General features: G+C 37.7%; 2 protein-coding genes across 2 annotated transcripts; one reads left to right on the forward strand and one right to left on the reverse strand.

Moving 5' to 3' along the window:
* The first annotated feature begins 5,671 nt into the window (after positions 1-5,671).
* Positions 5,672-7,613, forward strand: LOC109006656 (amino acid transporter AVT3B-like). Its single transcript, XM_018986011.2, has 2 exons — positions 5,672-5,815; positions 5,958-7,613. Exon 2 carries the CDS (start codon positions 6,050-6,052, stop codon positions 7,316-7,318), a length of 1,269 nt encoding a protein of 422 aa, XP_018841556.1. The 5' UTR covers positions 5,672-5,815; positions 5,958-6,049; the 3' UTR covers positions 7,319-7,613.
* A 579-nt stretch (positions 7,614-8,192) lies between these two features.
* Positions 8,193-25,309, reverse strand: LOC109006655 (actin cytoskeleton-regulatory complex protein PAN1-like). Its single transcript, XM_018986009.2, has 13 exons — positions 24,912-25,309; positions 21,125-22,175; positions 20,356-20,562; positions 20,036-20,265; positions 18,302-18,376; positions 17,594-17,665; positions 17,416-17,514; positions 17,220-17,291; positions 17,032-17,146; positions 16,050-16,118; positions 15,451-15,796; positions 9,376-9,499; positions 8,193-8,992 (listed from the first exon to the last, which is right to left on the reverse strand). The coding sequence occupies exons 1-13, from the start codon at positions 25,059-25,061 to the stop codon at positions 8,564-8,566; spliced, it is 3,039 nt and encodes a 1,012-aa protein (XP_018841554.1). The 5' UTR covers positions 25,062-25,309; the 3' UTR covers positions 8,193-8,563.
* Positions 25,310-25,769: the final 460 nt, after the last annotated feature.

The following is a 25,769-nucleotide window of genomic DNA, read 5'->3' on the forward strand; positions in this document are numbered from 1 at the left end:
TGTTGGATGTGCTAGATGAAATTTGAAATAATGATTTACCTTGAATACCCAACCTAATGGGTTGTCCCCATCGAGCTATGGAAATTCTAGTTTAACGCCTCTCGTCAATGCTCTTCTAGGATCATTTCCCTAGGAGATGCTGGCGTTCAAGTCGTTCAAACATGGTGCATAGCATGTCTAAGATTTGGTCTACCCGCTTGGTGAGCTGTTGGATGGCCTGGTCTTGTTCTTCAGACTTGCGTTGCTTGGTGTCTTGTTTGGATCTGGTGCTTTTTGCCATATGGATCGAAGGCTCTCATACCAATTGTTATGGTTCTGATAAAATAATAGTGTAATTGATAAAGGATGTAAAGATGAATGTAAATGAATAGAGAATTAGTGAAGAAGAGGATGGATGAGAATCACAGCAATTTCATAAACTTGCATTTTTGAGAAATCCAAAACCTCCCAAGAATAGAGATCACAAACATTCAAGATTTCCCAATGATCCTTTCCTCCCTCTTCTTGCTCACATAATCTGCATGATCTTAACAGACTTAACATAAAATGACTAAAAACACCCTTACAACAAACTGTTGTTAAACACAATGTTTTAATTGAAAGCAGTAACAAAAACTACACCGTTTAAAACCATCACTTTACCTATTAAATCAAACGTCGTAGCCTTCCCCTTACAAACCACACCGTTTCATGACCATAAAATCCCCCTTTCAGCTTTCACAAACTTCATTTTGCCCCTAACCCTCTCTCTATTCGTCTTTAACCTCACAGCTAAAGTGATTCCTTTCTCTTCTGCCATGCCTCGATCCCCTTCCTTGAGCACCCTAACATGAACCATCTCGCATTCAAGGCTGCTTCATAGAGCTTCTCGTCATAGTACGGGTCTCCTCGCAGATCGAAATCTCTCCATGGAGCTTCTCGCAGAAGGCGTTCTTCATTGCGAGTTTCTCTTCATTTTGAGTTTCTCTTCGTTGAGCTTCTCCATTTGAGTTTTGCGTTTGAGTTGGTTTCAAAACATTGGTTTCAAATTGTGGATTCTTCCACAGATCGACAAAAAGGGATATCTACATTTATTGAAAAATGTTCAAAGGATTTGCGTTTGAGTTGGTTTCAAATTTGATCATGACCGTTTGATTTTTGCGTTTGTGTTGGAGCTTCCCTTTGTGGGTTTGAGTTTGCATTTGTGTTAGGCTTCATCTCAGCTTAATAAAAATATTTTGAAGGGTCTTTTGTGCAAATCAACATTTTCACTTTTTGTTTGTGTTTGTGTTTGTGTTTGTGAGACTTGCTGTGAATTCGACTAATCTACTGTGTTTATATATATAAGGTATGTGTTCCAGATTCATGATCAATTATCCAACTTATGAGCCGACCTCTCCATGTTACGAATCTAGTTCAAAATTGGATGCAATTCCAAAAAAAAAAAAAATCATATTTCCTCTCATATATAGTCCATTGCAAGCATGTATCAATTCTGGATCAATCTCCCTTTTACATGGCCAATAAATCAAGCACCCAATCTGATTTAGATGTCTTGAAACTTCAATTTGGGCCGTTTCTAACTGGGTATTGACCATGCATGCATCGTGAGAAGTTTATTATAGTTATATGTAATAGATTTGCATTCATATAGTGATATTATAATCCAATCCGAAATTCTTCCAAACTCACACCTTATTTAGTTTGAGAAGGGATGTACGTAACATTTTATGCATATTAAGACTTGCTAGAACTTGTCTCAATATTTGGGTTAGAAATCTCACTTGTATTAAACTAGCTTCGTAGCTCTACAAATTATACTTTAATCCAACTCATGTATGTTATTTTATTTAAAAATTATTTTGGAATGTGTTGAATTAATGTTTATTACCAGAATGCATCAACCTTGGATTAATTACCATGATTGTTTATATGTTAGGACATACTAAGAACTTGGCTAGATGAAACACAATTGGAGAGTATGGACGAGACACAACCACATCGGGAAATATAATACTTTTACCACTGGTTCAGTTGGTTGAGAAGCATTAGCTCGATTCTTATGTTTTGGAGTGCTTGTGTTCAGTTGATTCTTTACTGAAAGTTTATGATGATGATCAAGAATTTGTATGATTTGACCTTGGTATACCGAATAGGTGAATAGGGAGATGCAGGATTGCTGTGAGCCATAACTTACTCAAATATATTGATGTGATTATGTATCATATGTATGACAATCACAATTTCCTAATTGAATGTCTCATGAATACATTACTTTTGGCAAGAGTTCACCAGCTTGGATATCGGACTTGTAGTCAATTTGTTGTTATTTTTATTGATATTATTTTCCTAGTCAATTTGTTGTTATTTTTATTGATATTATTTTCCCCTTTTGTGCATTATCAATGTCAATATTGGACCTTTGTTCCCAAACATTGGAACTTTAAAATCTCTTTTGACTCTGTAAGCAGATGGATGGAAGCATGTGGATGTATAATGCATTTGTTAGATGTATAAGCAGGTGGATTAATGTTCTCAACTGAGAATGTGCAATATTGTATAAAGAATAATGCAAGTTCTGTGTTTAACTTCGAATTCAAAAACAAACATCTCAACAAAAGTATATTCAATTAAGAGTACAAGTACAACAACCACAACTAAATGACCAAAGTAATATTATAGACTAACTAAGTATTACATATATTACATCTAACATGTATGACAAGGCTCCAGGACATCTCCAACAGACTAGCAATATATTACATCTAACAATGGTCTCAACAGTAACCAACTAACTTAACTATATATTACAAACCATAACTTGAAATATATTACTAATGTGGACAGTTAAAAGATATGTCACTTAGATCCTATTAAAAAACATGAAACAACAATCGCAAAAGCCTAATACACCAAGAGTAGTGTGCGTGAACACCACACTTTAGCTTGTAGCTCGATAAGCACCAATTCCTTCAAAATCTCTTCATTTATATTGGATAGCACAATCTCTCTCTTCTCGATCTCTTCCGCTCTCTTTCGGAGCATCTCTTCCGCTCTCTTTCAGAGCTTAATCTCCCTCTTTTCAATCTCATCGAGTATCTTGTGGAGCTCTTTCCTTTTTTCTCAATAGTTCATTTTTTCTTTTTATAAGTTTTTGCTCTATGTCTTGATTACTATCTGCCCACTTGAAATATTTACAATATGATAATCCCTGATCATTTTATACATACAAGAAAAATGTTATATGTACATAATATTAAGAGTGAGACTATGAACACATATATTAAACGTTAGATGTCACCTCTTTGTTGTGTTTTGGACTCCCCAAGAAGGGTCATCCCGAATTACTTATAGTATTTGAGCATTTAAGTGTGGCTTTAACATCACATAAGTACACTGATTGACTCAAAGTACGTTTAACGAAAGATGAATAAGACATTGATGATGATGACGACGACATTCTAACCAAAACTAGATTCACAATGCAAGAATCTAAACAATAGAAGAAAAAACATTTACTCACATTCCAAGAATCTAAACCTAAGAATTTGTCTCGGACTGTTTACTCACAATCCAATAAACTAAACATAGTATATAAAACAAAACAATACTAAAAAACCAGATTCACAATCCAGGAATTTACACATATCAATCTAAGAATATAAACACAAGAATCTGTACAAGACTATTTACTCACAATCTAAGAAACTAAACATAGTATATAAAACAAAACAACACTAAAAATCCAGATTCACAATCGTCTCAATCTAGAAATTTACACATATCAATCCAAGAATATAAACACAAAAATGTATACGAGACTGTTTACTCACAATCCAAGAAACTAAACAGTAAAAAATGTAAAACAGAACAATGCTAAAAAACTAGATTCACAATCTAGAAATTTACACATATCAATCCATAAATATAAACACAAGAATCTGTACGGGACTGTTTACTGACAATCCAAGAAAAAAAATATAGTATATAAAAGAGAACAATACTAAAAACCAGATTCACAATGCTCACAATTCAGAAATTTACACATATCAATCCAAGAATATAAACACAAGAATCTATATGGGACTGCTTACTCAGAATATCTCACTACTATTTATTATTTTATTATTACTTTTCATTACCATTCAATATTCTATCATTACTTTTTCACTACTATTCACAGAATACCTCACTGCCCAAATAATAAAAAATAATAAAACAGAACAATATTAAAAAACCAGATTCACAATCCTTACAATTCTCAAAGATCTTGGGCATTCAAACCTACAAATGAAACAATGAATCATCAGATGAGTTGGACAACTTTTAAGAGTGGTCATATAAATTAGAGAGCTTACTTTTCAGAGTTGAGTGAGCGAGCTTACCGAGCTTTCAGCTTCTCAGTTAGCCATTTACCCAATGCCCACTTGAGATGAAGGAGAAGGGGTCGGAAACGAGAATGAAACGATGTAGTTCAGTGATGGTTAGGGTTTTAGGATTAAGAGAAAGGGGCTAGATCTGGGTTTGGGTTAGGGTTTTAGAATGAAGAGGAAGGAGCTAGGTTAGGGTTAGGATTGAGATTTCAGAATGAAGATGAATGGAAAATGTTAGGGTTAGGGTTAACAATGAGCTCGAAGATGGAAAACACGAAAGGGAACACGAAGATGGAGATGAGGCCTTGGAAAACACGAAAGAGGAGATGAGGCCAAGATCTTGAAGACGGAAAACACGCTTCTCGCAGATCGAAAGAGAAGATGATGCCTTATAGAGGAAGGGGAACACGAAGGGCAGTCGATTCACAAAGGGAGGAGAACGAATGAGAGAAAGAGATGGGGAAAATGGGGAGAGAGAGAGAGAGAGAGAGAGAGAGAGAGAGAGAGAGAGAGAGAGAGAGGAGATAAGTCTAGGTTGTCCATTCGAAACAAGGCGTTTTGTCTATTTGAATGAAACGATTCATTTCATTTTTTGTCCACATGGACATCGACTACACAGCGATTCCCCCACCCGACTGCAATAAGCCTTTTTCATAAACTTAATTATCAATAATCAATATCTAATGTCCATAACTCCAATTAATGCATATATAGAATTGCAGTGAGAAATATAAATTATAATTTTAAGACTTATAGCTTATAACTTAAGTAACAAGTTCTACTATTAAAATGTTATTTATCATTTAATAATCATATGTTTAAAACACTTTGAAACACTTTACGTTTGTTTATAAACAAATTAAAAAAATATTTTCTAAGTTAGAAATAACGATTATTTAAATTTTTAAAAATTATGGTCATATCATTGAAAGTTTGAAAGTTGTAAATATCTAAAAGCTGTATGAGTATTTTTTGTCCATTGACAATTTTTTTAAAATTCGAATTAGGTTCTGCATTATCTGAAAAAACACGATCGAGGAAAAACATCATTTTCTTCAAATGTATTTTTTAACTTATTGGAAATTAAAAATAATTTAATATATAACACCCAAACAACTTAATTTTTTTATTAAATAATTTTTAAAACTATTTAAATACTTTTTAAAACTTTTACCACAACAATAAAAGACCCTTAATCAAGATAATCCGAATTTCTAGTATATATCAAAATAAAATAAAATAAAAAATTGTGTAAAAGAAGTGAATTTCGTGAGTACAATTAACCCTTTACCGGTTGCATGCCCGAAATCCTTAAATTTCGTATTGAGTTTACGTCTGGTTCACAAATGGTACACTGCAATCTCTTGTCCAGCGTTGCCTCAGAAAATCCTGCATAAAAACTGGGAAACTCCAGAAATTTAGGACCGCTCTCCATCCTTACTCTGCACCTGCCAAAACTCTGGGTAAATTTACATTTTTTTTCCGGGCACAATTCTCAATACAAAAAAGATCTAGACCAAGTGCTTCTTGCTAATTGAAACTCTTATATCCAGTACCTGAAATATCCATTACAAAACCTCTCATCAATCAATTCTTGAAAAACAGATTAGAAGAAGAAGAAGAGAAGTCGCAGATTTGAAAAAAGAGAGAAGACGAAGAAGAAAAGGTGCAGATTTTAATCTCACGCACATTGCTTAATGGGGTTAGAAAAAGGGTCATCCTCTAATGCTTTGAGAGCGCCGCCACCACCAGCCAGGGAGGATACACCGCTTCTGGGTGGACCACAAGCTTTGTCCTCTCAATCCAAGACCTTTGCCAATGTTTTCATTGCTATTGTGGGGGCTGGCGTATTAGGCCTCCCCTACTCTTTCAAGCGCACCGGCTGGGTCATGAGCCTCCTCATGATCTTCGCCGTGGCCGTTCTCACTCACCACTGCATGATGCGTCTGGTCTACACTCGCCGCAAGCTGGAATCCCTAAAAGAGCTCTCCAAGATTGCGTCTTTTGGCGATTTGGGTTTTACAGTTTGTGGCCCTGTCGGGAGATTCCTTGTTGACATTCTGATTATTTTATCCCAAACTGGTTTTTGTATTGGTTATTTAATTTTCATTGGCAATACTTTAGCCGATCTTATGAATTCGAACCCCCAAATCCTGGGATTGGCGCCCAAGAGCTTTTACATATGGGGATGTTTACCGTTTCAGCTGGGGTTGAGTTCGATAGCAACGTTGACCCATTTGGCCCCTTTGAGTATTTTTGCTGATGTGGTTGATCTTGGGGCTATGGGGGTGGTGATGGTTGAGGACGTGTTGGTTTTTCTGAAACAAATGCCTGCTCTGAAGGCATTTGGAGGTCTTTCTGTGTTCTTTTATGGTATGGGTGTGGCTGTTTATTCCTTTGAAGGGATTGGGATGGTGTTGCCATTAGAATCAGAGATGAAAGATAAGGACAAGTTTGGTAGAATTCTGGCCTTGACAATGGCTTTCATTTTCTTGCTGTATGGGGGATTTGGAGCTTTGGGTTACTTTGCTTTTGGTGAAGAAACACAGGACATGATCACAGCTAACTTGGGCGCAGGCTTGGTGAGCACGCTGGTTAAACTCGGTCTGTGTGTGAATCTGTTCTTCACCTTGCCTATAATGATGAACCCGGTTTATGAGATAGTGGAGAGGAGGTTTTGGGATGGCGCCTACTGCCTGTGGCTCAGGTGGTTCCTGGTTTTCTTGGTGAGTTTGGTGGCTTTGTTGGTCCCGAATTTTGCTGATTTCTTGTCTTTGGTGGGGAGTGGGGTTTGCTGTGCTTTGGGATTTGTTTTGCCTGCCTTGTTTCACCTGCTGGTGTTTAAGGAGGAGATGGGGTGGAAAGGATGGTGTTTGGATGTGGGGATTGTGGTTTTAGGAATTGTTCTTGGAGTTTCAGGAACTTGGTATGCTCTGCAAGCAATTCTCTCCTCAAAAATGTATTAATGTCAAACCAATAATCAACTGTGAATGGTAGCGTAGAGTCGATTATGATCTGTCTTACCAATGTTGGTGGGAAATGATCTTTCATATATTATAATCTGTCTTACCAATGTTGGTAGGAAATGTTCTTTTATTAAAAGCACGCCCAAGTACAAGGGGGTTGTATGTTTGCAAGAGAAATTGCAATCTCTAAGAAATTGCGATTTGTGATGTTCCAGTGGGGGTTGATTACAATTTCCATGACTCTGGCATTTAGATTTTATTCTAGAATAATAATAGCATGTGATGGAATTGGAAACCCTTTTTTTCTATTTTCTTGGGGTCTTTAACCTGTAATAAACGTCTCAAGTATGAAATGTCTTCCAAGGATATTCTTCCCTTCTCTTGCCTGTTTCTTTCTTCATGGTGCTAGAACAACCAGGGCTTCCAATTGTCAGTATTGACGTTTGACACAAGCCAATGGCAAATAAGAATGTACGGATTCCCAATTTTCTCAACTTTTCATTTTGATTGATATCTGAAAGAATAGGAAACCATTGACAATTGTGGTAGAAGAAAACATAAACGGCTATTTTTACAGATTCCTCACCAACCACAACAGGAAGTTCATTATCTCTGGAAGCATAAAAAAAAAAAAAAAAAAAAGGAATCAGACCAACCCAAAGTGAGCACATTGCTTGCTCAAACCCCTTCCTTGCCCGAAAGATCCCCAAACAGAAACAGGTTTGTCATTGGACTCGATTTGGAAAAACAGGGACATTACAGCACTGAAAAAGGCTGTGTCAAGATATTCTCAAGTATTTTGAAAATACCCCACTACTAGCTTGGTCGGTATTAGCTTGGTCGAGTGTGTTTATGAAGATCAAATGACAAATCAGAAACCAAAAAATAATTCAAGATTGCATAGAATACAGATAGCTCCTTGATGACAAGAAACATACTCATCAAGTCGTGTAAAATTCTTGGGATATTAATCCTTTCAACACAACTTAAGACTACCAAAGAAAAATATACATCATCCCAACAAGCTAAGAAAAACAAAAGGAAAAAAGAATTTGAAGGAATAAAACCCGGGGATACTCTAGGAGAAATACAAAAAAAAAGGGACAAAATACAAGCACTTGGTGGTTGCAAACTAAAAACAAACTAATACAAACCACTCCCAAGCTAGCATCGTACGAATAAAGAGCACTCGGAGAAGATTTTAATGCAGAAAAGCACACGCGGATAAGGTGCATAACCACCCAGCTAAAATGCACTCCAATTATCTGAGCTTCTCCTAGGAGTTTGACTCTCCAGTGACGTTCTAAATGGCCCAGATCCAAAAGGGTCTGAGTCGTCAAACGATGGTAATTCATGACCCTGATCAGAGTCTCTACTGCTGCGAACTGAATCAAATCGAGCCAGTGTTTCCCGAGGAGCGAAAAATCCGCTGTCATGTGTGTTGAAAGAATCAAATCTTGAGAAACTGTCAAAAGAGGGTCCTGATCCATCGTAATTATGTGGTGAATTGCTTGAATTGAAGAGTGGTGTGCTAGGAACAGAATCGTCAAAACTAAATGCACTCTTCTTCTGGAAAAAGCCACCAGCCTGCGGTGAGTCCGTTCTGATAGGATTTAGACCAAACTCCCCAGATCCAAAGAAATAGTTATCTCCATTTCTTTCAAGATCCGTCCCCTACGCAATCAATGATTCATGTTAGACAAGGCATATTTTTACAAGGCACATTAAATGGGAACCCAGCATGGTAATGAAAACATAAAAGTTCAAACAGCCAACATATATAGCTGTAGAATAAAAACTTTTTCAGCCATTTGGTTGAGTTGGTGCCAATCATAAAGGAAAATAATGTGAAATTACATCAAGCTATGATATTTTTAAGGCATACATGCTTGTATGATGAGAGATTCTGAATGTCCTTTCCGTCCCTTCTTTCGGTTCTTTTTTCCTTCCCCATATGATTTCTTATTTTATTAACAATTCATTCACAAAAATATGAAAATAAGAATGATAATCGCATGTTTCTAGCATGATAATTGCATGGTGTATAATTTGCATACCTTGGAAGTACTGATTGGAGGAAGGCCCCAGACTGAGTCAACATCATCATTAGTGTCAAATCCCCAAGTTGGTTCATCAAAACTCTTATCACCAGAAAACACAGACCCATCACCACGATGATCACTGTACAAAATGGTTACATAGTTAGATATATCTTATAATAATTAAATAAAATGGAGGGGCAAACCAGGAGAAAATGTTTGAATTCGGCCAGGATATGAAATGGCACATTACTAGTAAAAAACGTAAAGCAAAGAAGCAGTAGATAACAGATTAACAACCCATCAAGTACTACCGTTTGTCATGAACATGAGATATAATATGAGAATTTTTCCATTCATGTAGAATCGAACAGTCATCACATGTAAATGTTCTTCATGCACGTATGTTTCCAGATCTTACAGCTTTTTTTTTATAATTAATAAGAATTTTATTACCAAGAATAGGCACAGCCCAAGTACACAGAAAATATACAAAGGAAATACCTACTGCACACTAAAAAGCAGGAAACTATGACAGAAACAGATTCACTACGTTATCATCATTCCTTACAAAGATCTTCGCCCACAGACTCAAAGTAGAAAAGAAAAAATAACAAAGATCTTCAAAAGAACGCTTTGTCTCCAAAACATCTCTCATTCCTTTCCAGCCATAAGCATCACATTAAACACAGAGGAATCATTCTCCATCTGGCAGCAACATATTTCCTTGCCTCAAAACCACGCCAACATGCAAGGAGATCCACAACTTCCTTAGGCATCACCCAATATAAACCTATCCGACCAATAACCTCATTCCACAAAGACTTTGCCACCTCACAATGTAAAAAAAGATGATTTACAGATTCACCGTCATCCTTCTTGCACATGACACACCAATCAGCTATACACAAACCACGTTTTTTAAGGTTATCCATGGTCAATACTTTCCCTAGAGCAACCACCCAACTAAAGAACGCCACCTTAGTAGGTACTTTCACCCTCCAAATATTTTTCCCGGGAAAACCACAGCCAGAATGACACTTAAGCACCTTATAAAAAGAACTAACTTAAAACCTAAAATTTCCAACATGATCCCACAATAGCCTGTCCTCTCTTCCCTGCATCACTTTAGAGTTAAAAATTCTTCCTAGAAAATCTGAAACAACATTCACTTCCCAGTCATTTACATCTCTAATAAAGTCAACATTCCATATAATATTATTATCGGTACATTGAAGATAATCTGCCACAATAACATTTAGATCCCTTGCAATCCTGTAAAGAGATTGAAAATCTGATTTAAGAGCTGATTCCCCACACCAAATGTCATGCCAAAAGAGAATCTTCTTCCCTTCCCCCATCTTAAACTTAATATGTTTAGAAAACTCCCCCCAACCTTTCCTAATGCCCTTCCATAAACTCACCCCATACGCTTCTCTAACTTCATTAGAACACCAATCTCCCCACCCACTCCCATATTTAACAACAACATTCTTCCACAAAGCATCTCTCTCTTTATGATATCTCCAAAGCCATTTTCCAAAAAGTGGTTTATTAAACAACCTCAAATTTCTCACCCCCCAATCCTCCACAAGAAACCGGTTGACACAACATATTCCAACTAACCAAATGAAACTTCTTTTCCTCTCCTATTCCACCCCATAAGAAATTATGATAAATTTTCTCAATTCTACTAGCAACCCCAACCGACAAAGGGAAAATAGAAAGAAAATACATAGGAAGATTAGACAGCATACTCTTTATCAAAGTAATTCTTCCCCCTTTAGACAAATATAATTTTTTCCATCCAACCAACCTTCTCTCAATCTTCTCAATAACCTCATCCCATATCAAAACATATTTGTTAAAAGCCCCCAAGGGAAGACCAAGATGCTTAACCCCAAGGTGAGTGGCTCAAGTGGTGAAGGCCATGGTCTTGGGGTATCACTCCCTCGAAGGTCCAAGGTTCAACATCTCATGAGTGCAAACAATCTTTTGGGACTACACCTCCTCGTGAAAAGCTAGCGATTTAACCAGTTTCGTGTAGGGAAACTTCCAAGGGTGCGGTACACGAGACCGGGGTTTACTCTGCAGGGCTAGGTCCGAAGGACGCTGCCTTGGAGAGGTTCCCCAACATTAAAAAAAAAAAAATAAAGACCAAGATACTTCAGCGGCAATGAAGCAATCTTACACTCCAAAATATTAGCCAAAATTGAAATATTACCTACGGCACCCACTGGAACAATTTTAGACTTATTTAGGTTAATCCTAAGACCAGATACAGCTTCAAAACATAACAACAATGCTCTCAAAGATTGAATAGGTTCTTGATCGGGCTCGCTGAAAATCAATGTGTCATCGGCAAAAAGATGAGATAATTTCATACTATTCCATTCCTCATTGCCCACCTCAAAACCTGACAAGTACCTACCTTCTACCGCCGCTTCCAACATTCTACTCAAAGTATCCATGACAAGAACAAAAAGAAAAGGAGATAGCGGATCTTCTTGTTTCATACCACGTGAACTGTTAAAAAAACCCAACCGGAGTGCCATTCACCAAAATGGAAAATCTTGACATCGAAATGCAATGTTTGATCCACATACACCATTTCTCTCCAAATCTCCCAAGCAAATTCAAGAGAAAATCCCAACTAACATGGTCATACACTTTTTCCATGTCCAATTTAATCAAAATTCCAGATTCATTTGATTTAATTTTGTTGTCCACAAACTCATTAGCAACTAATACCGAGTCAAGGATTTGTCTCCCTCTTCAAAGGCATTTTGAGATTTCGATATAATATTTCCCAACACCCCACTCATATGATTAGCTAACACCTTAGAGATTATCTTGTAAACCCCATTCACCAAACTAATAGGCCGAAAATCACGCATCTCCACAACCCCTACCTTTTTGGGAATAAGTGCTATAAATGTAGCATTGAGACTTTTCTCAAATTTCATAAATGAACAAAATTCACGAAAAACCTTCATAATATCCTCCTGCAGTATATCCCAACAAGATTGAGAAAAAGCCATTGAAAAACCATCCGGACCTGGAGCCTTATCCCTTGTCATTCCTCTAACCACATCGAGAACTTCATTCTCTTCAAAAGCTCTCTCCAACCATTCTACACTTGCCTGATCAATGAAGTCAAAAAACAGTCCATCAAGCTTTGGTCTACATGAGTATTGTTCTTCGCTGAACAACTTCTCATAAAAATTGACAATGTAATCCTTAATGACCTCTTAATCTGAAATGATGTTTTCACCATCATGAAGAACATCAATTGCATTATTTCTTCGATGAAAGTTCGCCATACAATGAAAAATCTCGTGCACACCTTCCTTCAGCCAAAGAACCCGGAATTTCTTTCACCAAGAGATTTCCTCCATTAAAGTGATCTTCTCTAGTCCCCCAACAGCTCCCTTTCCTCCAAACTTTGCAACTGCTGCATCAAAAGTTTCCTTTTTATTTTCTGTGTTCCCAAACTCCTCAACATTCCACTTCTTTAAATCTGTTTTTAATGGCTTAAGTTTACCTGCCAGTACAAAGCTTGGAGTACCAAAAACAGAGTACGAAGACCACCACATTCTCACCCTATCCACAAAACCCTCAACCTCCAACCACATTTTCAAATTTAAAATACCTTAGGAGACGTTTGGATTCGCAAGTCATCTCAGCTCATCTCATCTCAACTCATCTCACTATTATTCATTACTATTCAACAACTTTAACTCACAAATCTTATTACTATTCACAACTCATCTCATTACTATTCACAATCTATCTCAAGTCATCTCAAGTCATCTCAAGTCATCTTCGAATCCAAACGTCTCCTTAGTGATACAGGGAGATCCGAGTCCGAATCCGAGACCGATGAGGCTCAGCTGACAGATGCAACGTTAAAAGCACTGGACTACTTAGAGAAGGTAGATCAACACAAAGTAGGCGAGAAGAGATAAAGATTTGGGTGAGGAGCGGCAGATTTGGGCGAGAAGACTTATCTCTCCGATGGGCGAGGAGACTTATCCCTTGGTTGGGTGAGCAGACTTCTCTTGGTTGGGTGAGGAGAAGTGTCAACATCCGTATTTTAGCTATAACTTTAGCTACAAGTGTCAGAACCGCACATATGACCCCAATCCAGAAAGCTCTCTCTGGTGTGCACGTCGTGGTCACCACGCTTCGCCTAGTGAGCCCCTTGTCGACCCCAAAATCAGCCGTTTTTACCTCCAAATCATCAATTTTAGTCAACTCTTTCATTTTTTGTTAATTTTCTTTTATGGTAATGTTTATCTTTAGTAACAATTTTATTCCGGATTCTTAGGCTAGATTTTAGTCATAGTTATATTATTCTGAATTCTATTGTTTGGCCTTAACTACAGTTTTGCCATTTTTAGTTAACTATTTAAGCCCGGCTTGTGGGTTTCAAAAGGAAGGATTGATTTGTTTTATAGTAAAACCTTAATCTCAGAGTTTATCTAAGAGTTTATCTTTGTTTGCGATTTTTTCTCATTCTCAATCTCAATTTCTAGCTTCTATTGTTTAACTAGCCGTCAGAATAATCTTCCATTCTATCCGGCGACACTTAGTCCTCTAAGAGTGCCCCCACTCTCCAACATAATAGGATAATGGTCAGAACACAATCTCGGTAACCTTTTCTGCCTCACATCAGAAAAATGAACCTCCCAAGAAGCTGAAACCAGAAATATGTCCAGCCTAGACCATGCCCTTCCATTGGACCACGTAAAATCCCCATCCACCATCGGAAGATCCATCAAAGCAAGCTCAAAAATCAGATCAAAGAAAGTATTCATGGCATGAGAGAAATAATTATCCCCCACTCACTCGCTAGGGAATCGAGTAATGTCAAAATCCCCTCCAAAACACCAGGGAACATCCCAATAGCAGTAAACACCCGCCATTTCATCCCATAAAATACTCCTACTATAAATCCCATTTCATCCCAACAGAAGTAATGTCCACGTTAGGACCATAAATCCCCGCAAAAGCCCATTCAAATCCATCATCCACACATTTGAACCGGCAACCATAAACTCTCCCACATAATGATCTACCATCTCCACTAACCTCCTATACCACGTAGTAATAATACCACCCATAGCCCCTTTCAAAACTAATTCAATCCATCCCACACATTGACAGCTCCATAAACTGTTCACAATTGTTTGATTAGCCAACTTCAGCTTGGTTTCTTGGAAACAAATAATATCAGCACTCCACTTTCGAATCATATTCTTTACCCGAAGACGTTTTCTATAATCGTTCAGCCCCTTCACATTCCAAGAGATGATTGTTGGTTTCATTGATGACTATAAACAACCCTCTCCTTGCCTTTATCTCTAAAGGCACTTCCTCCCTTTGCGTTATAATTAATAGAGCACGATAACCTCTTCAATTCCCTCTCCTTCTTAAGAGCGGATCTAGCCAATGAAGGTTGACCAGCCTCTATAGCTATTAGAAGTGCTCTAAATTGTTCCTCAAATCCGACACAAGAGAGTCCCACAAAATCCTTAATTTCATCCACTTTCCGCATCACCCAATCAGATGAGGAATTGGGCCAATCAATTTCAAGAAGGATAGCACACAACGGATCAGGGTCCATTTCTTCATCAGACTCCCTCAGCTCTCATGACTCACTTGCCTCTGCCTTCTCCTCCCCTCCAATAACCATCTGCATCTCAGAGTTTAAGCTCTGGGTGCAAGGGACCCCAGAAACAAACTCTTCAATGGACCTAGTGACATCACTATCACCATCTTACGACTTATAGCTATCATTTGAAAAAAAAATTAAAAAAATAAGCATTGATGTGAGATGCACGAATCACAAGGTTAATGTGATAACTTACAAGTATCACCATTTAATGATAAAGGATACATAAGGAATTATGGTTGAACAATTTCAATCAATATTTAAACTAGACCATCAGAAGGCAATACATGAGGACGAACGGATGTCAAAAAGAATACAGGGGAAGATTCTCAGATCAGACAGCATGGTATCTTTCTTTTCTTTTTTCTTTTTTTTTTCCTTCTCTCTAAATACCACAGAAATCTTTAAAAGAATACCTTTGATAATCTTTATCACGAGGTGAGGCATCTGCATCTATTGCCTTGTCAAAGTTAAAATCTGGAAATTCTCGAGGTGGACTTGCAATAGCACTCCTCGCTGCTGGACTGTTAGAAGCACTTTTTGCTGAGTCATACTCACGTATATTATGTGCTGATCCATTTTCAACAGCCTGTTCATCCATAATCGGAGGTTTTTCTGGCTTCATATCAGCATCGGGCAAAGAAGCGGCTGTTGGGCTATCAATTGTGGAGGCCTTTTCATTCCTAGCTGATTTAAATTTCTCCCTTGGAGGTGCTATATCATTTTGGACATCCAATGTAAGCTCCTTGACAGAAGTGAACCCTGGATGTAGGAGATTATTAAAAGCCAACACAAATATTACACCCCGGTTCAAAACTTTTACGTACAAAAACCACCACATGCAAAACATATAAAACCATTATCACATCAGGTATACAAGCATCAAACCACAATCAGAGTGCACCAAATCATTGAAAAATGGAAAGTACCAAAATATTCATGTAATTATAATTGAATATAAACTGAAATATCTATTCTCAAGTATTATCATGTAACAGAGCATGATAATACATACCTTCATCTTCAAACTTATCCCAATCTTCATCCCAGTCAGCAGCACCCTGTTGGACGCCAGGTTGCCAGCCTAAAATTGATAATAAAAAGAAAAATATAACACTTCCAGTCAGTGCTATATAACAGAAAAGGCAAACCCAGGACAACACTAACAGAGTACACTGGATTAAATCAAATGAAGCCCAGAATAAAGGAAAGAGATACAAATAATATGGGCAGCAACACCCAACACAACACAATAGCATTCTTCTCAATAATCAAAACTCAGCCTTGGTACATACTTTACTATTTCACAAGCAAAATGGGGATACGGTAATAATAATAGACTATTTCTATTTGTTGTTAATGGAAAATACAAAGCAATTTAAGTTCTACGTGTAGGAAGTTTCATGGGCAAGTGAACATGCTTTCTCCAACCATAGTTTCAAAGAGAAATAAGAATTGACAACTTAAAGGAACTGACCTAAAAGCCTAAAAGGTCACACTCAAACTTATTCCAGTGCTCTATAAAAGGTTTTGGCAAGCCTAAGAAAGATTTTAAAAATGCTAAGGAGGCTCATGAGAAACACATTTATCGTGAGTCTTAATTCTTTCCGGTTTTGACAAAGTTTCCAGTTGAAGTTACACATTAGCATCCTTTTTTATTGGGTTTTATTTTTGTTGCTGAAGTTACACATTAGTATCCTATTAAAGTCAAAAGCCTTTGCCACCTGCTGTTACTTGTATTGGGATATGCTTCCACCGATCATACCCTGTGAGTTATGGCGTATAAGGACATGACCAGTGGACCCAACGACCCACTAGAATTAACATGTAGACAACTACAACCCTGAGCAATCTTCATCTTAAAAAATGAAAGACAGACATGGAGAATATGTCATGTGGATGCCACATAACACGGTAAAAAATATGAAGGATGACTGGAGACTGCCTAACTGGTTAAATGGAATAAAAAATACATGGAAAGTATCACAGAAATGTACCGAATGGAAGCTCAGTTAATGTTGTTGGTTTTGCACGTAACCCATATGTCTTACAACGCTCATTTAGAGCTTTCACTAGCTTATCAAGATCTGATTGGATACGATCAGCATGGACCTGAAAGTTTCAGCAAATGAACTTTAAACTTTTCTCAAAATGCCTACATGGGACTATATTAGTTACGACATACCTGGAGAACACCGTCAGCACTACCATTCTGTTCCATCTTGACAATTGCCTGATATAGATCCATTTTCTTGTCCTGTAAATGAATAGCACAAGACCTTTAAACATAAATATAACAGTAAGCAATGGCATTCTTTTAATACTTGAATGAGCAATGGAAGGCTCCTTATATTTCATTCATGAAAAAAAGTAACAGATACCTGTAAATCACGAAATGTAGCTTCTTCAATGGTTAACTTGGAGGCTACGTCACCGGATTGCTTGTATTTCTCTTCATATTTCTTGGCCAGGGACTCAACCTGAAGCACAGATGCTGTTCGATGGGCAAATACTTAAAAGAAGGATGAAATGTACAAAAGCTCCGCATCCAAAAAATACCTCACGTTTATCGGCAGATGTCCTTTCTGTGATCTCATTAAGGCGATTGTCACATCTGCTCTTGTATAGAACCTAGTACCGAAATGAAAAAGACATTTAGGTAACATAAAGAAAAATAATGATGCATTATTGCTTCTAATACCACATACAAAGTGTGCAAGACTGCAAGGGTAATGGTACGACACATTTAGTTCCCAGACAAGGAAACGTGATGTTTTTGCATGGTTGTTCCAGCTTAACATACAGTGCAATCAAGGAATCTTTCCAGGGAAAGAGAAAAGGTCTACAAACAAGATGATGATGTTGTCAAGTAGAATTTTTATGGAAAAATAACAGAATTATACAACCAATACATGTCCTTACTGCTAGTATCAGAATGTTTTTATTTTAATTATCAGGACTGGAGTACATGGGTATGAAGAGAATTGCATATTAGGAAGCTCTTTGCCTTTTGTCCTTAACGCTTATATGCCTAATGCTCACATAATATGCATCCACAATCAACGTCAATTTCTTGCACATATGCAAAAAGCATATAATGTGACGAGTCCCTCTTCGGTGATTAATCATATGCAACCAATATTTCTGACTTAGAAGTCTTTAACTTACCAAAAGCAGCTACTAGATCTCCAACAACAATAACAAGTGCACACATCAGATGGCATATAATCTTCAAAAAGAAAGAAAGAAAGAACATTAAGTACTCACAAGTTCCTGCATTTTAACACGGCAAAACTCAATTTTCTGTCTAGATTCCAGCATTTCCTTCTCCAGTTCTCCTACCTACCATGGACAAAAAGAGTCAGGTCCAGAGGATCGACAGCAATCTTAAAGGGAAGAACTTAATAAAATATAAGCTACATAAATCTAGAAAAGCTAAACAGACTTTTTTTTTTTTTTATAACTTTGGTTGCTATATAGTTGCGGAGAAGCATAGGCTTCGAATTGAAAATAATGCATGAAGAAAAGAACATGAATTTAACAATGATGTGGATCCATTTGGAGGGGAGGACAGAATGATGCTAGCAAGTGGCACAATGCAATTGAAAACCTGCTTCTCTTGCAGCTTGATCATGAAATCATTACTTGTTCACCTTTCATCATTAGTCACATCCAAAACATGGTATTGTAAGGAGTAGTGTACAATTGTAGTCAAATGGAGAACCAACCAAAGTAACCAACTGCTATTTAAAAACTGGATGCATTGTGGAGATATAGTAAAGAACCGGATGCATTGTGGAGAGGGGTGATTGGGTGCAAATATGGCAACATATGGGGGGGTTGGAGCACTAAAGAAGTTAGAGGAACTTATGGAGTGAGTTTGTGGAAACAAATTAGAAGAGGTTGGAGGGTTTTTCTTCGACACACTCGTATTCAGTTGGGCGATGGCTCCAGGATTAAATTCTGGAAAGATATTTGGTGTGGCAATAATGCTTTACAAGACCGTTTTCCTTCACTATTCCAAATTGCTAGTGTCAAAGAGGCTTTAGTGGCGGATGTTATGGGGATGTCGGGTGGACAAATTCACTAGAATATTAGCTTTAGTAAGTCAGCACAAGATTGGGAGATGGGCAGTTTTGCTGATTTTTACAGCCTCTTGTATTCTGTGAAGCCAAGCAATCAACAAGACGATGGTTTGTGGTGGTTAACCGCCGGGAAAGGTGCATTTTCGGTTCGTTCATTTTATAAGGCTCTCACCCAAGAGCCCAACATTCAGTTTCCGTGGAGACGGCTTTGGAGACAGACACAAGGCGCCCCCCAAAGCTGCTTTCTTCGTGTGGACAGCATCATTGGGCAAGATACTCACTATTGACAATTCGAGAAAGCGGAGGGTTATAATAGTAGATTGGTGTTGTATGTATAGGGGAGGGGGAGAGTCGATAGATCATCTTCTATTGCATTGTGAGACAGCAAAGGCTTTATGGAATGAGGTGCTTAGTAGAGTAGAGTTGGCTTGGGCCATGACGGAGAATGTGGTGGCAGCGTTAGCCAGCTAGCCAAACATTGGAGGTATGCATCAGATTAAAGAGGTCTGGAAGATGATTCCAATGTGTATCATGAGGTGCCTATGGCAGGAACATAATGCGCGGTCATTTGAAGACAAGGAGAGATCATTAGAGGAATTGTTAGCATCATTTTATAGCACTCTTTGTACTTGGGCCATCGCTGTTGATTTCAATGGCATGGCCCTTCATGATTTTCTCGTCTCTCTTGCACCCTTTTAGCCAGGGCTCCCTATTGTATATACTGCACTAGGCCTATTCTTTGAGCAATAAAGTTTTTTTACTTATAAAAAAAAAAAAATGTAACCAACTGGTATTTAAAAACCTATTTTTATTGCTATATACATAGATATAGCAAATTATGAGAATACAGGAAATTTTCTAAAAAGATAAAATAGCTCAAAAAGGGAAATATGAGAAATGGAGTTAGAATAAGTGCCTTTTTATCAGCCTCTGTCGCTTCTTGGAACCTTGAGTTGAGTGAGTTCTGCTCCTCTGTACTGAGCTGATTTACAAGGTCCTTCTCCAACACTGGAACTTTAGACTTCTGCTGATTGACCTGTGACCCTTCAGCCTGGGGAACTGGAACTGGCCTTGGAGGCTTTGCTGCTGCAGCAGTTGTTATGTGCCGAGCACCAGAACTAGGCATCCCTTGCTGTTGTTGAAAACCTTTGAACAAAAAAAGTACATATAGGAGCTAATTGTCATTCAATTATACAAGTTAATATAAACTAAATGATTCGTAGTGGAGAAGAGTACCAGATGGAGGTCGCCATGCTGCATTGTAGTTGGTCATAGGTTGCCCAGGGGTCGGTAAATCAAACATAATATTGCTTGGAAGCACCGCTGGAGGAGGACGTCCTTCTCTGTACCGCTCCATCAAATACAGAGCAATACAGAACTCCCTGAGAGAAAGCATGCTATCATTATCCTGATCGGATAAGTCCCACACCTGCTTTAAGACATCTGGAAAGTATAAAACATATACTACAGTGAGAACAATGTGATTGTGTGATTAAAATATTCTAGGAAGAATATGATGAAACATGTCAGAGAAATCAGACAAAAAAAAAAACGACATAGCCTTATTAAAAAGAACTATTGGCAAAGGAACAAAAGAAATGCACTCAACGAGAATTATAATTTAAACAAATATCAAGGCTCACATTTTCCAGACCTAAGCCAATCTTTGGAATCCAACTAACTTAGAAACTTGTGTAAAACACACATAGGTGATCCAGCAGCCAAGTTCCTACAATAAGTCTGACATCATCTGGGCTGTTCAACTGGAAAATTTGGCACTTGAAGCCATAAACTAAATAATATGAACCACTGTACCAGTAAGAAGTTCCACAGGAAGGAACAAAATAGCAATCCACAACCACCTGATTGGGATAAGGGAAGCTTTAAACTGATTTTACTTATAACGTATTTAAACTAACAGAATATACAAAGACGAACCACATTGGAAGTTTAGTAATAGGTAAAAAATCACGGATAAAATTCAATGATGAAAAAATAGTTCTACCTCTGGGCAGTCGCCAACTCAGAAATAAATTGCGGGCTTCTTCACCAGTGATTCTCCCATCTCTGTCTTTGTCTACTTCCATGAATACTTTGGTATACTTCTGAACATCAGTCTGAGTCATCCTAGGCCATGCCAGCTGGGACGGACTGGAAGCAGAACTCTCAGCTCCAAGTGATATTCCAGCTGAACTAGATGCAGTAGTCTGCGTTGAAAGCTTCTGGTTCTGATTCTCAAGTGACTGGGTCTGTGGAAGCTGACCACTAACAGGTTGCATTAGTGGACTCTGCAAAGAATCATAAGTGTTTGGCCTAACAGGAGGCTGGGTCCCGGCAGATACTGGGACAAAAGTTGATGAGACCTGCAAATTGCCTGCAGAAACCGTAGGTGCAGATGAACCTTGCTTTGGTTGAGATGGGGTAGCCGAAAAGGCATCACCTCCAAAAACTGAATGAGAAGAAAACCCGTTTCCAGATGCATTCATTCCAGATGTAGCCTGTGGTCTAGGTGGCAATGCAGCAGTTGACCCAGATGTTGCCAGCCCAAATCCATCATGAGTTGTTGAGGGACCCATTCCACTGGCTGGGACTTGAGAGGCACTTCCTGGTGAAGCTGCACCTGCCCTTCCACCTACCCAATCACTTGAAATGCTTGAGTTTGGAGGGCGAGGCCCAGTCACAGCACCTCCGGTTGGTAATACTTGTGGAGGCCTCATCAACTGACTTCCTTCTGAAGGAAAATGCTGCTGGTGTACACCCGCGTTTGGAGGTACTTGTGGTCCCCTGAACCCGAGATTGGGGGAGGGCATTGGAATAACAGCACCAACCTGAGGGGTAGTTGCTGCGGCAGAAAAATTGACCTGAGGTGCAGGCATGGCAGTAAAATGGATCTGGGGTGCGGGTATTTTAGCTGAAGCTGGCCCATATAATGCTGCCTTTACTATTTCAGGGGTTAGGTCTCGCTTACTCTGTGCCACAGTAACAAGTTTAAGGGCATTATAGAACTCTGCCCGACCAAGGAAACCACTCTGGCTCTGGTTAGCAATCGCCCATACCTGAAGATAATAAGATAAGACACCAATATAAAGTGAAACAGATTAAATCAGATATAATCTTGAGTTTAGTACTTCCATAATTTTGTCCTTTTCCTTTGCAAAAGAAAGTTAAGCCCCAGAGGGAGGCAGCCATGTACACAAAAAAGTATATGGAGGAGACCAACCCTAAAACATTGGCAAACAATAAGGTTTATGGTAAATAAAATCTAAAAAATAAAGAAATTAAGTGGAATAAGGAAACGTCACGCAGAAAAAGAACAAGAACATTCCTCAAAAAAGAAGAAATGCCATAATGCATAGGCTATTCTCTCCCATGGCCAACTCTCTTACCGATCTCACTCGATGAGAAAGTTACCCACTAAAACAAAGAAGAGAAAAAAATATATGAAATTGCAAACATCTCTAACAATTGTCAAGGCAATAAAAGAACCCAAAAACTCTCCATCTCTCTTGAGCGTATACACCAATTCACCATGAGAGATCTCTTTTAAGCAAATTTTCCTGCACGAGAGCTTTCAAAAGAGAGAGAAAAAAACACTACCTCAGTAGGAGCACAAGTAATCCAAATCCAAGGAAGGTCATCTTGCTCTATCCCAGAAGAACCTAATGAAATAGTTGAACCTCAGGTTTTTTACTGATAGCTTGCCACCACGCTCGCATATCCTCTCCAACCCCAAACAAGGCTCCTTTAAAAAAGAAGTAAGACAAATTAACATAGAGCTTCTTCCCAATCCAAAATTTAGAACTCCAACATAAGAAACCTTTAGAAGGAACTGTATAGTCAGCTCACTTCGCATTTTTAGCCTCCTAGAGAAAAAAAATGAATCTCACAACACTACACCGCAAATCAAACATGAAATGCATCCCCAGAGAAATGAATTAACAACCTTCATCTTCCTACTCCTATCTTTTCTACAAGACTAACCCCATGGGATCTCCTCATTTCCAAAGCACAATCATCCCAACCAACCGCAAGCTCTAAGGCCACCACCTTTCAAGTTTCACACAGCCATTCCTTTCCAAAATACACCTCAAAAGCCAATAACCCACAAATGGCTAAGTGATCACCCAAGCATGTTCTTAGGCAATTCCCAAATTTTTACTTCCACTGCCAACAATATTTACTTAAAGTACATAGATATAAGTATCAATATAAAAAACAATTGGAATAAGGTACCATAGTTCTTTAATTCTAATTCTCCCTATCCTTCCAAATCTTCTAACCAAAAAGAGAGCAACACGATTTCTTTTTTAATGATGTGGAGTCTCAGCAAGGCAAGGCCCTTCAAACCTGCCCCCGGGGAGTGAACTCCAGACACATGAGCACATCCACCAAAACCGTGTAACAGGTAATTTAGGAGAACTACTAGTGCTGAATCGTACCTAGGATGTATGAGTCTACAGCTCAGGCGAACTCTACCCTTTGACCACTATCTTGCACCCTGACGGGTAGGGCAACAAGATTTAAATTGGTCCTATTATACGAAGAATTTTTTTTTTCTTCACAAGTCTTTTATATGAGTTATAAGTGACACATTATTCCAATGTTCAGATCCTAGAAATGATTGATTGAAAGTTATAAAGAAAATAAATAGTTGTGATTCTATTTCACTGACAATTCACGAACCTTATACATCCAATCTCAAAAAATGATATATTTAGGCCTCGTTTGGATACTAAGAATATCTCAGAATATCTGTAAATGGTAATGAAATAGTTTGTGAATAGTAGTGAAATAGTTTGAATAATATGTTTTATTGGGTTTTGAAAAATAAGAGAGAAAAAATTTAATTAAAATATTATAAAGTTAATAAATTGTTTGAATATTATTTTTTAATATTATTTTTGTTTGAAAATTTGAAAAAGTTGTATAGGATTTTGTGTTTTGTTTGGGAGTTTGGAAAAGTTGTGAAGATTAGGTAATGATTAGATGAAAAAGTTGAAAATTTAAAATTGAAAAGTGTTTTATGTTTGAGTGATGATTGGAAAGGAAATATTTTGAGAATATCTGAGAACAGTTGTGTTCCAAATGGGCCCTTACCCTTACCCTCACCAACTATCCTGCTCAGCTATATCTTGCACTATTAAGTTACCAGACTACTAGGACCCAAAAGTATATCAGTTCATACCAATAAAATTGACTGTAAAGCTTGTTAACAATCATCAAAGGAACTTATGCCTCGAGTACGTAGCTTTGCCCCTAAAGCAGATATTCTAAAATATTTAGATGATCAGATCTTTCAGAAACAACCATCTTCCATTTAATTATGGTCAAATTGTTCATGGGTACGGTGATTTACAAATTAAGTCGTGTATGCACTACTAAATTGTATTACCATAATCAAATTCTCAAAGACCCGTGTAAGCAAATAACATTTCTTGACCCTTGCTACCACAATCTGCCTCAAAATTTGTTCGAGAAAGCACACTGAATAATGCACCAAATATGTACCAAAATGGAGTAACAGCTAAGCACAATACAGGCGTACTAAAACCTTTTCATACCAAAACAAAGTCATACGAATTAGAGAATTGAATTAAGCTTCAAAAAAACAGTATCAATCAGAGAACTATGAAATTGTAAGTTAACGTCAACAGCATAAACCACTTATGGACTAATTTATAATCAATCCGATCCATGGTACAGACAATAAGAATTAAATTACACGCAAAGACACAGACAGACACACACACGTATCTATATGTACAGAGACAGAGACAGGAAGAGAGGATGACCTGCGCAAGAACCTGCTGGGGCAAACCGGAGCCTTGGAAGAAGGACACGGCTTCGGTGCCACTGATTCTGCCATCGCGGTCCAAATCGGCTCGACGGAAATACGCATCAAATAGATCCACATTCGGCGCTTGATTCTGCACCGACGCCATCTGCGTGGATGCAGCAGCAGCAGCAGCACCAGGGGATTATCTTCTAACTCTTCCAACTCTCGCAGATCAGAACATGGAGTCAAAGCCAATCAGAGTCCGTGTGCATGAAGAGCGGAAACCGAGACCAAAATTCGAGGCCCTAAATCGGGTAAATTAATTGCTTTGGCCTCTGCTTCTATGAAGTTTTTTTGATTCAGACAAAGATGAAAGAAAGATGGAGACGACAAGAAGGAGTCGGAAGCTTTTCTTTTATTTTCTTTTCTTTTCCCTTTTTCTATAATTAAAATAAAAATCGTTGTTATTTAATTACCTGAGGACAAAAGTACCTCCGTTTTTATTGCTATATTTCAATAATACCGTTGGCCCAGTCACTGCTTACGGCCCATTGTAAGAAAAAATTTAACAGCACGTTGAGATTTTACGAAACCAAATTCGATATGTATTTATGTGATATATTGAATTTATTTTATAATAAGAGTAGTATTATATTTACGTACAATTTTATATATAATATTATATGTATTAAGTGACAGTCTTATTTTATAAATATTTTATTTTTTAATTTAAAATTTAAAATTTTTATCATTTTCAATAGTTGACACATGTAAGTATAATAATATTTTTCTTATAATAAAAATAATTTTACAAATCTGATATATTATATCAAGTTATGTCATTTTGTGAGTTATTTTTGTAAAACTTTTTTTG

The sequence above is a fragment of the Juglans regia genome, chromosome 16 (genome assembly GCF_001411555.2).
Source record: "Juglans regia cultivar Chandler chromosome 16, Walnut 2.0, whole genome shotgun sequence".
Taxonomy (NCBI): Eukaryota; Viridiplantae; Streptophyta; class Magnoliopsida; order Fagales; family Juglandaceae; genus Juglans; species Juglans regia.

Bases quoted from the DNA above. Each gene is read 5' to 3' on its own strand.
- LOC109006656 (XM_018986011.2), top strand. From the start codon at position 6,050: ATGGGGTTAGAAAAAGGGTCATCCTCTAATGCTTTGAGAGCGCCGCCA.
- LOC109006655 (XM_018986009.2), bottom strand. From the start codon at position 25,061: ATGGCGTCGGTGCAGAATCAAGCGCCGAATGTGGATCTATTTGATGCG. The intron at 17,292-17,415 runs GTATCTGTTACT...ATTCATTTACAG, and splicing joins CTACATTTCGTGATTTACAG to GACAAGAAAATGGATCTATA. The intron at 15,797-16,049 runs GTATGTATTATC...TCCTACATCCAG, and splicing joins GGATAAGTTTGAAGATGAAG to GGTTCACTTCTGTCAAGGAG.